At 41.4% G+C, this 16103-nt stretch overlaps 1 protein-coding gene across 2 annotated transcripts in view; it reads right to left on the reverse strand.

Moving 5' to 3' along the window:
• The window catches only part of KLF12 (KLF transcription factor 12), a 224714-nt gene that overhangs the window by 58515 nt on the left and 150096 nt on the right, over window positions 1-16103 (reverse strand). For both annotated transcript variants that reach the window (XM_063392220.1, XM_063392219.1), the window contains exon 5: window positions 8974-9109. In XM_063392220.1, coding sequence (XP_063248290.1) covers window positions 8974-9109 — 136 coding nt within the window. The remainder of the gene's footprint in view (window positions 1-8973; window positions 9110-16103) is intronic.

A 16103-nucleotide genomic window follows, 5' to 3' on the forward strand; every position in this document is an offset into this window, starting at 1 on the left:
GCCAGCAGCAGATCCTGTATACAGGCCACAGGGTGAGCACGTTCTAGGGCAGCCTCTGGCCTCAGTGCCTGCCAGCCTGCTCCATGCCCCCCTGAGCTAGCAACACAGGCTAGATAAGAGAGCTCTGCTGTTGCTGCCTCCTCTGATCCACTCTTGTCTCTTCCTTCTTTTCTGCCTGCCTTAGCTTTCATATGTCCTTGCATTACTTTATCCTGTGGCAACTCAGTATATCTTACAAGGATAAATAAAGAAAAATATAACCCAGAACTTCATGCTTGACACATCTTTCATCACTGCTCTAATGATGGAAGTGCAGAGTTTGACTCTGAAACCTGTGACTGTCATTACTTCAGGATTAGATGCTATAATATCAGCCATTATACTGCTTTACTCATTGTTTTAGCCTTCGATTCCTTTATTTTGACAAGAATAATTTCATATGTGTGGTGGCTGTAAGGTCCAAGAATCCTTTCTGAGATGTATTAAAAATAGTAATGCTCATGTTCTAAGTCACATACACATGGACAGGGACACCTCCTTGGCACACAGGCTCAACACAAAAAAACACTCTCTTCATATCCATCTTCCAAGAACTTCCATTCACTCCTTTATCTTCCGCCTAAAAAGAAGATGATTTCTCTTGCTGTGAGAAATGAGTTTGTGATGAAACCACTACTAGTCAAAGAGGATTGAACAAACGGACAGAAAAAACTTTTCCCATTATGCAGGAGAGAGGAAAATGGCAGGGGGAAAAACGTAGGTTAGGTTTTTTTTATATGCCTGTATTTACATGCTCATTCAATTATGTCTTGCCAGAGTTCCCCTCATTTACAAGCAGTTTACATACCTGTGACCTACACAAATTTTTTGTTTTTGCATGCATTGACCTAAACACTCAGGACAATATTTCCATAAATCAGTGTAAGCACTGCTAATAAGATTTAATTGTGCTGCATGTATGTCTGTCACAAAATCACAGGAACTGCCTTATGGAAAAGGAAGATAAAAACTTATCTAATCTAGATAATGAAACAAGAAGTAATTTTGGCTCAAGTGACAGCAGAGGACAATTCTCTTTCTTTTTCTTATCAGTAAGTCGAAGTTGCAGTTCACCAAGGTAGTTTTATTGTGGCTTTTCCTGGCAGTGTTCTGCTATCCAATCCACACCTATGAGTATTTGCTATAGCTCTAAATTTCTCAAGGCACACAGCTCTGCCCCTGCTTTCTGTACTGATTTAGAAAGAAAAAACATAAAAGCTGAATAACGAATCACTGGAGAAAGAGATGCCAAACGGGTGTACAGACTGCTAACTGGGTAGCAGTAATTCATAATGTTATTTAAAATTCATTCTTCAGTGTCATGCACTTCAAAAAATTACAGAAAGCCTGCCTCACTATCCATAAAATGCACTTCTCATATCTAACAACTAATGACTCAAGCTTCACTCTGGAGCAACACATTTTAGTGGATTAGGCACAGGAGTAAGAGGCAGATGTACCTGATCCCCACTCTTTCTCTGCTTTGCTGCACGGCCTTGAGCAAGTCACGAGCCTGTGGATAATTATAACATTTGAACGCACAAGGGACCTGTACAATTTAATTAGTTAATGTTTGCAAAGCTCTCCAAAGATAAAAAATGTTGTATCAATGTTAATCACATGCTATTGTTCCATGGAATTTTATTCCAAAGCATGTTTGTGTAAACATGTTAAGAAATGTAAAATTCCAGTAATGGCAAAGCTTGACAACTACCTTGAAATGACTGGCACTTCTTAGACTAAGATTTACATTAATTAACAAATTTAACTTATGTTTAAGAAGACATTTAAATGTGAATCCAATAAACTGAAGCTGGGAAACAAGATCTTTGGAAGTTTCTGTGTGATAAACAAAGGAAGTGAAAGAGACATACAGAAGGTATCAATGAACCAATACATGTTGTTTGTAACTCTTTCACTGCAAGATAATGGTCTCCCAAATAGCCTAAGTGTTGAGTTACTTTCCTTTTTTTAGCATCCAGACTTCTCTTAGTTTCAGGACTAATCATTAGACCAAACAAAGTTAATGCAAACAGACACAGGATTTTGGACTTTAACAGAACCAGGATTCCTTAGTTCTTCAAGCTTATTAGGCAATTAATTTAAATATTTCTCCCAAGAGGAAAATATTACTCCTAGCAATGGTGTGGTAAAAGCTCTAGAATGACCTACTCAACAGTCACAGAAACTTATTCTTACAGAGGAGACAAGAAGATATGATTTTGTGCAGACCAGGGTAAAAGCACTCTTATTTTCAAAGTATCTTTCTTCAGGGAACAATTTGACAATACCCCTATCTCCCGATGCACTTCCATTTAAGCAATACAGTCCTTTCAAAACCAGAAGTGATGTTAACTTCTCTGTAGAAGATGGTTTTGATTTACAGTTGCCATTCACCTAGCCCCTGTTTCTAGTGATCATTGGCTGATGGGGAATCTTGTTATCCTGGCAAAAAGCCTTGGGACATATAGCAGAAAATTTTCACACCAAAAAATCCTAGTGCATGCACAGGATGGCATCCCTTGATTTTACTGCCCAACTGTCAAGTTATTGAACTTTTCTTTTGTCAAACATCACACATTAAAAAAAAGAGCTTTTTTAGAAGAATATGGGTTTATTAAATTGTTGAAACCTCGGATTCATACTTAGTGCCTAAAGCAATTCCTAAAGGTATATAGGTCTTTCAAGCTCTTGAAGTCCATAATAAGGGCTTTAGGCCAAATCATTTTTATATGCAAACAAATCTTTCTCAGAATTCAGATTTTGCTAGAAATAACTTTATAAAATGCCATACAAACACACTGTAGAAGAAGTCAGTACTTCAACAAGCTGTCAGAACTGCATGTAGGGAGTGCATGTAGGTAGGAGAAATCACACCTGTAGTACTTGCTGCAGGTCAAATTCAGATGTACTAGTTCAGTTTCTTCTCGAGTCACAGACTTCCAGCATGACCTTAGAAAATATCATAGAGGTACTTCATATGCAAACTTCAGCAATGTAAAGTTTTGTCACTTTCCCTAAACCACTTCTCCAGGTTCCTTTACAACTGCTGGGGAAGACAGGTACCTTTTGAAAGACAGATGATCGTAACTGCCAAGATGATTTTACCTAGAAATATCTCTCCACTAAAGAAATCCAAAATACTTGAGCCTAACTTTTAGATATATGTCCAAATCAGACAGTCCAGCACTGCCCAGAGGTTGCCTAAGGTAGGTGAGACACAGCACACTCTGCCAGCCCATGGGTACTCTTGGGTCAGTAGCCAGCATCCAATCCAGCAACACTTTTCACTGCAGAAACCTCTTCTTTTCTGCCACAGGATACTTACTTGAGACTGCTGACAAAAAATAAAACAAAACTAGAACAGAAACATCCCTGAAATAATGACACGGTGGGGGCACCAACCATAACACAGATGCCTTGCAGGGCTCTATGTCACCACTGTCTTTCACTTATGTATCCACACAAGTATCTCTCAATGTTTTTAGCAAGTCATTTCAGCTTGTAGAACAACTTTGTAGGAGGCCAAGGAGAAGCCTCACCATGTTACAGCCTGTGAGGAGGTCAGAGGCCCACAGACAGTTCTTTCTTAGTGTGTGGTCCAATTTCCCTCCAATTTCAGCAACTATGCAACCTTCTGCTCTAAACTCTATCTGCAATGGAAAAATGCATCCCAGACTTGGGTATTCTTCATGAGACAAGTAAAATTGAAATTGCTATATTCCCACAATTTCACTTCAAACCAATTAGTGTTCTCCAATGAAAAGAAAATCCTTTATCGAGGAATTTTGGATGAGCACTAGCCAATTCTCCATCTGTAAAATCACCATTCAATCGTGTGCCAGTTTTAAAACGAGCGTTTGTTCATGGTGGGCAGATGTACCAGAGAAGAGGGAAGCAAAGTTCACACAGGCACTGCTGAAACACCCTCGCTTATGTTTCTCGGAGACTTGGGACAAAGTATTTTGTCTGCAAGTGGAAGAAAAAAATGAGGTGAAAGTTCCCTACAGTGAATAGCACAACAGTAGTAATGATTGCAACTGAAGCAGGAAAACAAACTATACCAGTGTAGAAAATCAATAGCTGATGGAAACAAAGATACAAACTTCAAAAGAAATAAAAATTAACCACAGAAATTGATTTATGCTGAAAAAGAGGAGGGAGAAAAAAAAAAGAGATATAGAAAAAAAAATCAGATTTGAAAAGCATGTACTTATTTAAGAGAGTACATTGGCATTGGTAGCCTGTCTGTTGTGGAATTTCTTTTTTTCTAGTGCAGTATTCAAAACTAACTCCTACTGTATTGCAGTAATAGATGCCAGAGAATTTACAAATAAAGTAAAATGATCACATTAGCATCAATATATCAATCACATAAAGCAGTCAAAGAGAACAGGGGTAAAGTCCCTAATCTCATTTTCATACAAGCACTTTGAGACACCCAGCTCAGCGTAAAGAGGAATTCATGTTAAAGGTCAGAACAGTCACATACAAATGACAAATCTCATCTCTATGAATTAACTGCAGTTATAACTACAAAAAATCCTTGATAGGATTTCCTCTCTAAAATTTCTGTCTCTCCCTTACTCCAGAAAAACAATATACTATCTGAAGCATCATCAGTTTATATGCACAGTTCCTCTTTTCCTTGACATTTGAAAGAAAATATGGTTCCATCAAAGGAATTTCCTCTACTTACAACACCTAAGGAGGAAAAAAGTCTAGAGGGAAAGAGGAATTTCTGCACCTTTAGATTTTTACCAACACACTAGTCAAAAGTTCATGGTAAAAATCACCCTCTGCCTCTCCTGCTTCTGCCCTCAGCTTCTGCAAATAGGAGATCTTAAGTTATGCATATTCAGGAGGGAGAGTTGCATGCTGTAAAATGTACCCTAGAGATGGCTCCTGAGGCCATCCTGCATCCGTTTTGCCTAGGGATGGAAAGGCTGCCAGGCTGAGCGAACAGCATGGTGCCTCTGTGAGGGACCCTAAAAAAGTTTTACTGGTCTTCTAGGCATTGACTAATGCCTTCTTCCTCCCTTGGCTTCATAAAGATTTCTGGAGTGTATCTGAGATTTGGCTCTGAATAGACGATGCTTTTCTTGCTGTGTAATGAGCGTCAGTGGTGTCAAGCATATAGAGGCAAATCTGCTCTTTGTTAGATGTTACATGTCAAAATGAGTTTGTAAAACATGCCACAAAAAGGATGAAATGCTGCTTACAATGCAAAGCCCACTGAAATCTACATAATGCTGCAATTTTTATTATCAGCCAGAGCATATTATCTGAGAATAATAAATTATTCTTAGTCTGTATTTTGTAAGGCATAGCAGCTTCCATAAAGCAGCACTGTCACAGGAAGAAATTTCACCAAAGCACCCTGCTTGAAATAATGACTTTAGTTATCTATAACTTTACATTATTGATTGAGTTTGTTGAACTGAAGAACTATGAACTCATTCCAAAAGAACTACTGAGGAAAAAGGCTGGAAGCTCAGCCAATATAAACCTTGCAGTAAGAAGGCAATTTCCCTGAGAAAAAATAGTCATACTTGATCACTTTACAAATATGCAAGCAAATTACATTCTGTTTGTGTAAATAAGAACTAATGCAAAACACATGGCTCTTAGTGTTTCATTGTCACAATTTTTATTCCTATGAATTTTGTTCCTGTAAGACTACAGTGGACCTGAAACAAAGCAGCAACATTGGTGGATGTCATCCAGTTTCAGAGGACATGAAAAGCAAAGCTTTCAAATAGGCATTCCAAACTGTCCTGTGACCCAGCTAGGCAAACGTCATTTCCAGAAAAACAAGCTTAAAAATGGCTGTATTAAAACAACAGTTCCTCCAAAAGCTGACGAGCTGATTTCCCTGTGGTTAAAACCTGGCAGACTGAGATGCAAGGGAAGATGAGGGAGCATTCAGTACGATCTGTCACTCCCTGCCTCTGGCACAGTGGCTCCCCAGTCAGGTGCCGTGGATTGCCGTGGCCTCACCTCGCACCAGGGATCTGCAGTGCTGACGTGTGTCCCAGGCAGCTGTCTGCACCGCCCAGGGGCGATGGAGAGGAACAAGAGCTCACAGGCTGGAGTCTCTCTCTGTCCCTAATCAGACAGCTCGAATAGGGCAGAGGGATTGCTGCCTGAACGTGCCAAGTGCTACCCGGCCCATATGCAGGGAGTGAGGTAACTGCATTGGGTGCAGATACACACACAGGCAGGATGAACCCTGAGCCTCACAGACAGCACACAGGGAGAGGCAGGAGGTAAGGAAAGGCAAGGCATTGAGGCAACCCCTCACAGCCTCAATGAGGAGCTGTGCAGGATCAACCCAAAGCAAACGCCCACCACCAGATACCGAAATCCCCAGAGTCTGAACCCCCTTACTGCTCTTACAGAATAAGAGGGAGTAGGCAAACATATATATATATATATATATATATATATATATATATATATATATATACACACACTCATAATCCTTATGCAGAATAATTTAAAACATGTCTGAAAAACAAGCAGAGAAAGGTCAGCTGTTGTCTCACACCTGCTACCAAGCACCTACAAACTGGTATTGTATTTAACAAAGACAAGACTGTACAGCATCAATTGGTACTGAAGAAAAGGGTGCTGTCATCACTTTGGAAGTACTGTGGTGTACTTCCAGCCACTCTTTGCTGGAAGTTACTTTTTGGGCAGCTATTCACCAGAAAGTGGTTACAAGTTCATTTACAAAAGAATACACTCTGGGGGACAGTCGTCCAGACTCGAGGGCCAGCCTGCCTCCCTCAGGCACTAAACTTTTGACCTATGTATGCTTTACTGACTGCTGAAGAATTCTTTCTATGCATGTCCCTGTGCTGCCCGGTTATTCAGCAGAACAGTAGGTGCCTTTCTATGTCCTCAGAGGAAATTCCTGTCTGCTAAGTTTAGATACTGAAATTGAGCACACAGGATCTCCCTTTGGAAGGCCGCAGAAGCACTTTCCTCTCTGCAACAAGGCTATGTAGAATGAGAGCTTCTTTTTCAGTGAACTCCTTTGCTAAACATCTAAAATTAAGGTACATATTACATACCAAAAATCAAAATAGAGCCTTTCTGTAGGGCACAATATTGCAGATGCAGTAAGAAATAGATGGAGTGCAGTTGGCATGAAGTGCCAACATTCCTTTTCAACTCAGCAGCTGTATGTGTGGTGTCTTTGACTGCGAACGAAGTAAAGATGACAAATTGCAGATCATAGTCAAATTAGATTTTCCTAATGGAGCTTTTGAAATAAACTAACAGATTACTGTTTAAATAAAACCTGTAACAAGAATGAGTTGATGTTATATTATTAAATTTCTTAATTTAATTCTTAAGGTCCAGAGCCAGTCAAGTAATACTCAACATATTTACTTCCACAAACTGTGGAATGCATCATCAAAAGCTAAAAAAGCTTCCCAGAGTCTGACCAATTCTCTAAGTGCTCAAGCAATATCCATCACAGAGAACAGTATCTGCCTGCCAGTCATATATTAAAATTATTTGCTAGTGCTCCATACCTCCTTTTTCAGTAATTAGACAGCACGAAATCATTTAGTGCAAAATCATGACGTGTTGTTTTATTTTTCTGACTTACTATGTGTGCTATAAATTGAAAAAAATACTTAGCACTTCAGGGCCTGGTGTTGTGACTAGAAAATTGAAAATACATATGGGACCTGTCTATCAAGCAACAGCCTCACTGGTGAAGAAACCTTCCCCTCCTTTATCACTGTTAGAAAGAGAGGCTACTAATCACAGAACCACCACCTTGACTTGCCTTGCCCACAAACACCTCTCTCTCTGCTTAAGGAGAGTATTGCTTTGAGGTTCTTTGAGGTTCACAGTTACAGTGCTTGGCTTCAAGATGAGCTATAGTACATGTCGGGTAAAACTGCAAAAAAATCCCAAAAAAAGCCAAAGGCAGTCCCTCCTCAAACGTGGCTTAGAAATGTCAGCTCTTTTAGCTGTTGATGTCCAGGAAAACAAAGCAAAATGGTTTTAGATACCATATTAAGACATTTAAAATGCATCTATAATAATTTATATACTAGCAATGTCTAATGCCCTTTAATACACCCATTTTAATTTAATAATGTCCAGAATGCCCATATTTTGAACCTTTCAGATAAAGTAACGTGTTTGTGGGTCTAGCACAGGCTTCAGTGCCTGGAGGCTCTAGTTCTATTTCCAGCTCTGCTTCAGACCTACAGGGTGACCTTTACGCATAACCTCATTTTCCTCACCTATAAAATGGGGATATTAATACTTATTTACCTCACAGTTGGTTCCCTTCCAGCTGCTACGGTGACTGAACAACCTCATGCATCTACAGAATTGCTAATGTTCATGATGAACTGTTTCTTCTTTTCAAACAAGCAGTGCAGGCACAAAATTAAGAAATTATTTGTCCACCCAGTTAGCAAAAGTACACAGATAAATAACAACAATGGAAAAACTGTTTGAAGCTCCTCAGTAATTTCCTTTCAATGACACTGTCCTTCAGGAGACATGTTGCTGGTTCCTATTTGACAGCAACTAGAATCAACTTCCTGATGCTGCTTTCAGTCAAGGAAAACATACATGTTTTTTGAGTGGTAATCTAATCTGCTTTCTCTTTGGAGAGGACATAAAACCACTGCAAGCTTTCCAAGTATACAAAGGGGAAGAAACAATTTCAATTTGAAACTCCACCCAATAATGAGGGCAGAGAGAAAGAAAGGAAAAGAGCAGGACAGAGACAAGAGATACAGTCATCTCTTCCAAAAGGGAATAAAGCTCCAAAAGGGAAAAGGTGATGGCAGGTATGCTGCCCGCAGGGAGGAGGACACCCCTGCAGCACTGGTGCCTCTGTCAGCCTGGGAACATCTCAGCAACACTCATCCTGTCTGGGAATGTGATACTTACTCTTGTACTGCTCTGGCTATGGAGAGCGCTGTAGATCCAGTTTCATTAACGCTATCTAAGGTCACATTTGGCAGGTCGTCATCATCACTGTCACTTTTAATTTGTCTGGGAGATAGGCCTCGGGGGTCCATTTGTGCTGGAAAGAGACATATAATGGATTAATATGAGTGTGCTGAAATTAATCTTGTCCCAGAACAACATCAGGGTGCACAACACATCTGCCTGCTCTGGCTGGAGAGCACTATTTGTGCTGAGCTTCCCAAATCAGCTGATAGATAGGCAAAGCCACCCAGTGGTGCCACAGCTGGATATGAGCACTTCTGGGGCATGCAGGTCTGTGAATTCAGAGGCTACACCAATGCACTCAGCAGTACCAAAATATAACTGCACATACCACATCCAACAAAAACCCAGTTTACCCTCAAGCAACTTATGCTGCCTGACTTCATAAAGTGAAGGGAAAGAGTTGCATCTGCTTTGTACAACACAAAACACTCAAGAGTACATTTGACAAATGTTTACAGTTACAGCAAAATTCCAGGAGCAATCTCTGATTCCGAGTGTTCATCATGAGGTATCAGAATGTAACTGATGTCACTCAACTCAACTAAAATTTAGGCATCTAAAACCCCAGTTGTCCTGATTTCTCACACAATTCAACACCATTGCCAGCCTCTGAAAGACCCTTCATTCCTCACCACGTGTAACCTCACACAGCAACCAACGTTCAGGTGACCTGTGTCAGCAGGGCTAACCTTTTTTTTTTTTTTGAAAAGTCACCTAGTTTCAGGTCTTATAAATATCTGAAGGTCAGGAATTGCAGGATTACCTGTCCACAGCCTACAGGATCGATACTGCATGGCAATGGAGTAAGTGCCCAGGTGCTGGCAGTGACATTGCAGGGACTTGTATGAGGAGCAGCAGGGCTGCCCCATGCTGGACACACACAGTTCCATTCGCTCCAGCTGACCCACTGCTGGGCACAGCTGAGCCCTGCAGTAGGGTTGTCTCAGAGAAAACAGGTTTAAGAACAGGCAAAACATCTGCCCAAGAGAGGAATGAGAGAAGAAAATGTGAGAAACACTTTACATTGATGCAGAGAACAAGAACAGGCTGCACAGGGAGATTGTGGAGCCTCTCTCTCTGGAGACATACAAAACCTACCTGGATGTGTTCCTGTGTAAGCTGCTCTAGGTGACCCTGGTTTGTCAGGGGTGTTGGACTGATCTCCAGAAGTCTCTTCCAATACTAACAGTTCTGGGATCATGTGAAACAGCTCTGCAGATACCAATGTGCAAGGAGAAAGAGGGGAGAAGGTTCTTCATAATGGGGCAGTCTCTGGAGGAGACCGTCCTGATGGGAACTACTATCTACAGGGAACCCACAATGGAGCAAGGGAACAGTGAGAGGAGAAAGAGTAGCAGAGAGGAACAATTATGGATTAACCACAGCCCCCCAGTCCCCATCCCCCTGGGATGGGGGAGGGAGAAGAGCTAGGAATCAAGGAGCACAGTCCTGGAAAAGGGGGCTGGGGATGGTGGTTCTCACCATCCTAACCTACTTTCAATCAGCAATACATTACTTTTCCCTCGCGCTGAGTCCTATTTGCCTGTGAAGGCAATTGGTAAGTGATCTCCCTGCCTTTATCTTGACCCTTGAGCTCTTGCACCTTATCATCCCCTGTTCTGTGGAGGAGGAGTGAGAGCAGCTGGGTGTGCACCTGGCAGAGGGCCACCAGAGTTAGCTTTTCTGCCAAAAAGGAACAGGAAAGGACAGGAGAACAGAAAGGCAGGTGACCTGCCTTCCCTTTTATGCTGGTTGCTGCCTTCCAAAGGGGAAGAAAGCACAACTTGGCAGGATAGGGGGAGGGACCCCTCTACAGATAGGCACAGAGGGGAAATATGGGGCACAACTGAGACTTGGGATAGTGCTGAGAGGAACTGGGGGTTGCTTATTCCACAGACAAACTTCGGAGGTGATGTGGAGAAAGAGATATTTCTCCTTACTCATGAAATATCACATAGGATTACTAAGTGCTGGGAGACACTGAAAGCAGCTGGAGAAGAGAGAAAAACTGGAGAGATGTCTGACCCTGCAAGGGAGGCATAGAAAGGGGAAAGACAAGCAGAGATTTGTGTAAAAACATGTTTATTTTGTCTGCTCTGGTGAAATAGGGGAATTCACAGTTATTTATTTAAAGAGCTAACTGTTGCAGTTTGTTAGCTTGTGCTCTCCTGTACTGCAGTGTCAGAAACAGGACATTTTCTTCTGGGTCTTGCAACATGATTTTTGAGAAATTCCTATTCAACTCTGTCTAAGCACAGACCTGGACAATAGGTATCACAGGCTCCCTTTAGAGATCATGAGTGGTTCAGTGGGCCCACAGCTAGGAACAGCTCTGAAAGTCGTAGTTACATCTGCCATTATGCTATCTTTCTTATGATACAGTGTTTACAGGCTCTACAAACGGGACTGAGCTCCAATGAAAAATAGGAGTACTGCAGATACTTCAGGAGCTGCGCAGCCTTAACAGTAGGACTGATGAATAGCTGGGCTCTTGAAAAGAAAGCACTCCACAAACGAGTGATGAATCCAGGGAAAGTTGGTCTTAAATTTTAATTTATGTCTTAGCTGCAAACCACCTGTGAGTAAAAGAATACTGATTATAAACTAACCTTCAGCTGTGGTTTTTATGTTACAGAATTTCATAAGGAAAACACTGTTAAACACGTTCAGTAAAGCTGAAGGAACAACCCCTTCTGGAACCACAGTGCATTTACAGTTACACTGTACTGTTTTTATTACCTTGCTACAGGCACAAGTTAGGTGCCTCAGCAATACTGGCTACATTTAGACTGCTTATTATTTCTTCATGTATGGTGAACACCTTTTGCTTATCAAAGCAAAGGCTGTTGACAGTGAACCATGACCTACATGAGACAAACACAACTTAAGAAATTGAAACATTTAATTGTTTTAGGCAGAATGAGCATCATTCTGACTGTGCTTCTTAAAATCCCAACTTACACATGATGATATTCAATGTGTAACCTCAACCTGAGCACTATGGATAATCTAGCATTTTTTAAAAAAAACTGAACCATCTAGTCAGCTGATTTAGCTCCAGAAAACTATTTGGAAAGAAATGCTACTTCTGCCTTGCTCCCTAACACTCCTTCCTAAAAGAATGAGGTTATTACTATGTATTTCATTAATTGTCCGTTTTTTCATAGAATCATAGAAACGGTTACGTTTGTAGGGACCTTAATGACAATTTAGTTCCAGCCCCCCTGCCATGGGCAGGGATGCCATCCACTAGACCCAGTTGCTCAGAGCAGGCAGAGTTGCTCAGCCTGACCTTGAACACTTCCGGGAATGGGGCATCCACAACTTCTCTGGGAAACCTGTTCCAGTGCCTTACTACTCTCTGAGAAAAGCCTTTTTTTGTTCCCCCTTAAAGTGAATCTCCTTACAAAAAGTTATGCTTGTATTTGCCCAATATTTAAATGTGCTACAGGTGATGCATTCGTGAAAGTTTGTTATTTACCCACAGAATTAAAAACTGTAACAAAAAGCTATGGATGTTAACTGAGGTTTAATCTCACTTGCACTACAGCAGAGGTTTTAAGTAGCTAGCTCAGAAGCTAAAGTCAGCTTGAAATGACGGAGGTTGTTACATAACTTAGTCTGTAATACAGTTCTTATATGTGAATTCTGATCACTTAAGCGTGAATACACCTACATAAAAAGAGATGGTATAAATGTGCATGAACAATCTTACGTACTTTAGGTCTTTGTAAGACATGTTCTTTCATTTTTACTGCAGATTGCTGGCTCTTAAGATATTATTGAGACTATGACATTTGGTATTGATTTTAGATTACTACAGAAATGTGCCAGGATGAAAGCTCTCAGTTACCTTTTCCTTGTTTCTGCTCGGTAAGTCCTACTCCCTACTACTTCTAGCACAGACACAAAGTTGCTAATAGGTAGTTTTTCAAGCAGGGACAACTTACTGTACCTCCTTTGCCCAATCAAACACCAGTGTTTGAGCACATCATGAGGTGCTGCCACACATAAGTATGGAGAGGACAAAAGGAGAGGAATGGAAATGTATCAGTGGGTAAACTCAAAGGCAGGTAGTTCAAGCACTGTTATATATTTGCGGAAAACCTAACTAAAGATTGTAAGTAAATACAACAATGTTCTAGGGATTATTCCCTTACTTTTTATGTCAGCCCACATATACATCCTTTTTTGTCTCTCTTCATTTGTCATTTCCTTCCAGCTTGCAGACTTGGGTGGCCGAGGCACTTGGGAGCTGAGGTGACTGTCCGGGAGGCTGAGCTTTGCTGCTGCCAGCTGCTGTAAACTGCCCTGTTTTCTCATCAGCATGGCTGCAGCTGCTAGGGGAAAACAGCCTTTAAAGCTCCTCTCCTCCCTGAAATGAGCCATGTGAATAATCAACTGGCCAAACGCCGAACAGATATCTCCTCCTCACCACTCTCTGCAGTGTGCAAACTGCAGCACAGGGCTGTTACACATTAAGAGTTCATGACTCCTGCTTGTGTCAACAGCTTTGACTTTCTCTTGGACATCTAAGAACAACTGTCAAACTCCTGGCACCAAGGTTTATAAATACCAGCCTCACTTCATAAGCACTGAATTAGAAGTAATTGAAGATGGCCTAATGAACATCAAACGGGAAAGGATGAAGAGATGCAGGCAAGAGATAGTTTAGCAAATGAGATAAAAAAGGTAGAGGAAAAATGAGTAATGGAATGCAACCGGCAAGGAAGGTAAAGGAAAGCCCACGAAACATGCCAATGCATTTTAACCTCCCTTCATGCTGTACCTTGCTCTAACAACCAAACTCTTCCTCGAACTCAGGGCCATGGGTCCAGAAGGGACTTACCTGGGTCACTGAATTGAGTCCTCCCAAACACAGGCAGACACATTAATTAATAAAGCTCAAGCCCTAAACCTTAACTGGTTTTCTTGCCTTTGCTATGCCTCTTGAAAGGCAAGATTTGTCCAACAGAGCTATCTGGTGGTTTTGTGAGGTGTGAATGAGGTTAAGGCAAGGCAAGCAAAAAGAAACCAGTCAGAGACTGCTGCTTTCACGGGACAAAGGTGCCATTGAATGAGTGCACAGGAGCTACAGATGCAAGCTGCTAGCTCTCCATGCTGAATAGACTGGTGAGCCAGGGGAGTTAAGAATGGCTGCAAGCGCTGAAGGCTGCAAGCAGCCACGCTGCCTGCCCTCCTTATTAGCCTCAAGAAACAATGATCCTTTTTTGCTACAGAAAGTACAGAGAATTGCTCATGATGCACACAAATACACGTAATCACTTCTCAATGCCCCTTTGCCAAACTGTACCAAAAAAGGAGTTTCCCTCTGGGCACCACGAGCAAATTCAGTTCCTGCACTTGTTTTAAGGGAAGATGTGCAAATGGATCCCTCGTAAGGCACATACCAGCCAGTAAATACTACACAATTTAAGTCTATCATCATTAATATTGTATCTGCCAGCTGCCAGTTGGAAAAAGCCTGATCTGGATCAGATATAAGCTTGCTTCTATTTCTGTCAAACAGAACAGTTTGGGGCTTTAAAATTTATTCTGGCTGTGGGGTCAGACAATACCCGATCCTGTTTCTGAGGACAAAACTGCCTGTTCTACAATGCTGGAAGAGATTTAAACTTGCATAGGAGCTTTTTAATGAGCACTGCATGAATTTGTGCTTTCTGGCACACGGCTGCATTGGTTTTGACATGGTACAGGATTAGCCATGTCACAGAAGCACAGCCTCTGGGAAGGATCCAGCTTGTCGGTTGCTAAGGGCAGATGAACCCCTTGGAACAGAATCAAGCCTTCACCTCCCCAGGGGAATAACCTGAGGACACAGCCACACCATCAGGGGCCTTTTTTCCTTCTTCACTCTCTAACTGGTGCTCCTGCCCACATTCTGGAAACTCTTGGGAAGGAAGGGATTGTGGACTTAAACTGCTCTAGGCTGACAAGAGCCCAGCACCCCTGCTCCCACTTCTCACACACGCTGCTGGTTTGGTGTCAGAAACACAGCCACAGATTTTTATTGGGATGGAAGTTTAAATGATGTAGAAACATGAGGTCCCTCAGATAAGCCAGAAAGGGTTACCTTTGCTGTTTCCAACAAACTCCTCTCTGTCTGACTTCAGTCCATGTTGGCATACTACAGGTTAAAGATTGTCTCCAGCTGCAAGCAATGCTGCTTTGCACTTACTTCCATTAGGAATGGAAAACCAAATACTATTGCACATGTCAAAATTAACATTTAGAAGAATCTCATTAGTACTGTTTTACACATGTGTGTGTGTGTCTGCAGAGCACGAAGGACTGAAGTAACAGACATTTGCTGCCAAACTCCTAGAAGGATGGAAATGGAAAATATGGCTAAGAAAACTGCATGGCACTCACATTTTAGCACAATGCACGATTAATCTGCCAGCATCAGGAACACTGCGGTTATGAATACTGCAGTATGTAAACCATAACGTTGGACTCTTAATTTTGGCATACAGCATAGTTCAGTATCGGAAATATCGCAAGAAAGCTGCTGGCCAAAAGCAAGTCTTCTGCTCTTTCTTAAACTGAAACTGTCTCAAATGTATCTGATAATAAATGCATCCAGGCAGATCAAATCCCAAGCAGAGGTAAAAACTCATCTCCATCCTTCCTGGTTACTCTTGGAAAATAGGTTTTACAACTGCAGAAGAGCAGCCTCACACCACAGTTTGGTGTCTGAAACAAATGAACATCCCCCTTCTTGGAAATTTTTTTAGAGAACAGGACACCAGCATGGACTTGCTCAGCAGCAGCATAAAAAAAATTGCAGCAGACATCACTATGCATTTTTAACAGTGGAAACAAAACTACCAGATGCAGATGTACAGGAGGTACTTAAAATTATGACCTCAGAGACTGTGTTGTACTCAGGTTTATTTAATGTGTTCTAGGAAACAAAATTGTGTCTTTACAGACCTAGCAAATGCATGTGAATGATGCTATTCATGATTTCCTTCTCCTAAGCTGGTTCATACTATATGAAGCACATATATGGCATTTTTCTTCCTATTTAAAGTTCATTA

The sequence above is a fragment of the Prinia subflava genome, chromosome 3 (genome assembly GCF_021018805.1).
Source record: "Prinia subflava isolate CZ2003 ecotype Zambia chromosome 3, Cam_Psub_1.2, whole genome shotgun sequence".
NCBI lineage: Eukaryota > Metazoa > Chordata > Aves > Passeriformes > Cisticolidae > Prinia > Prinia subflava.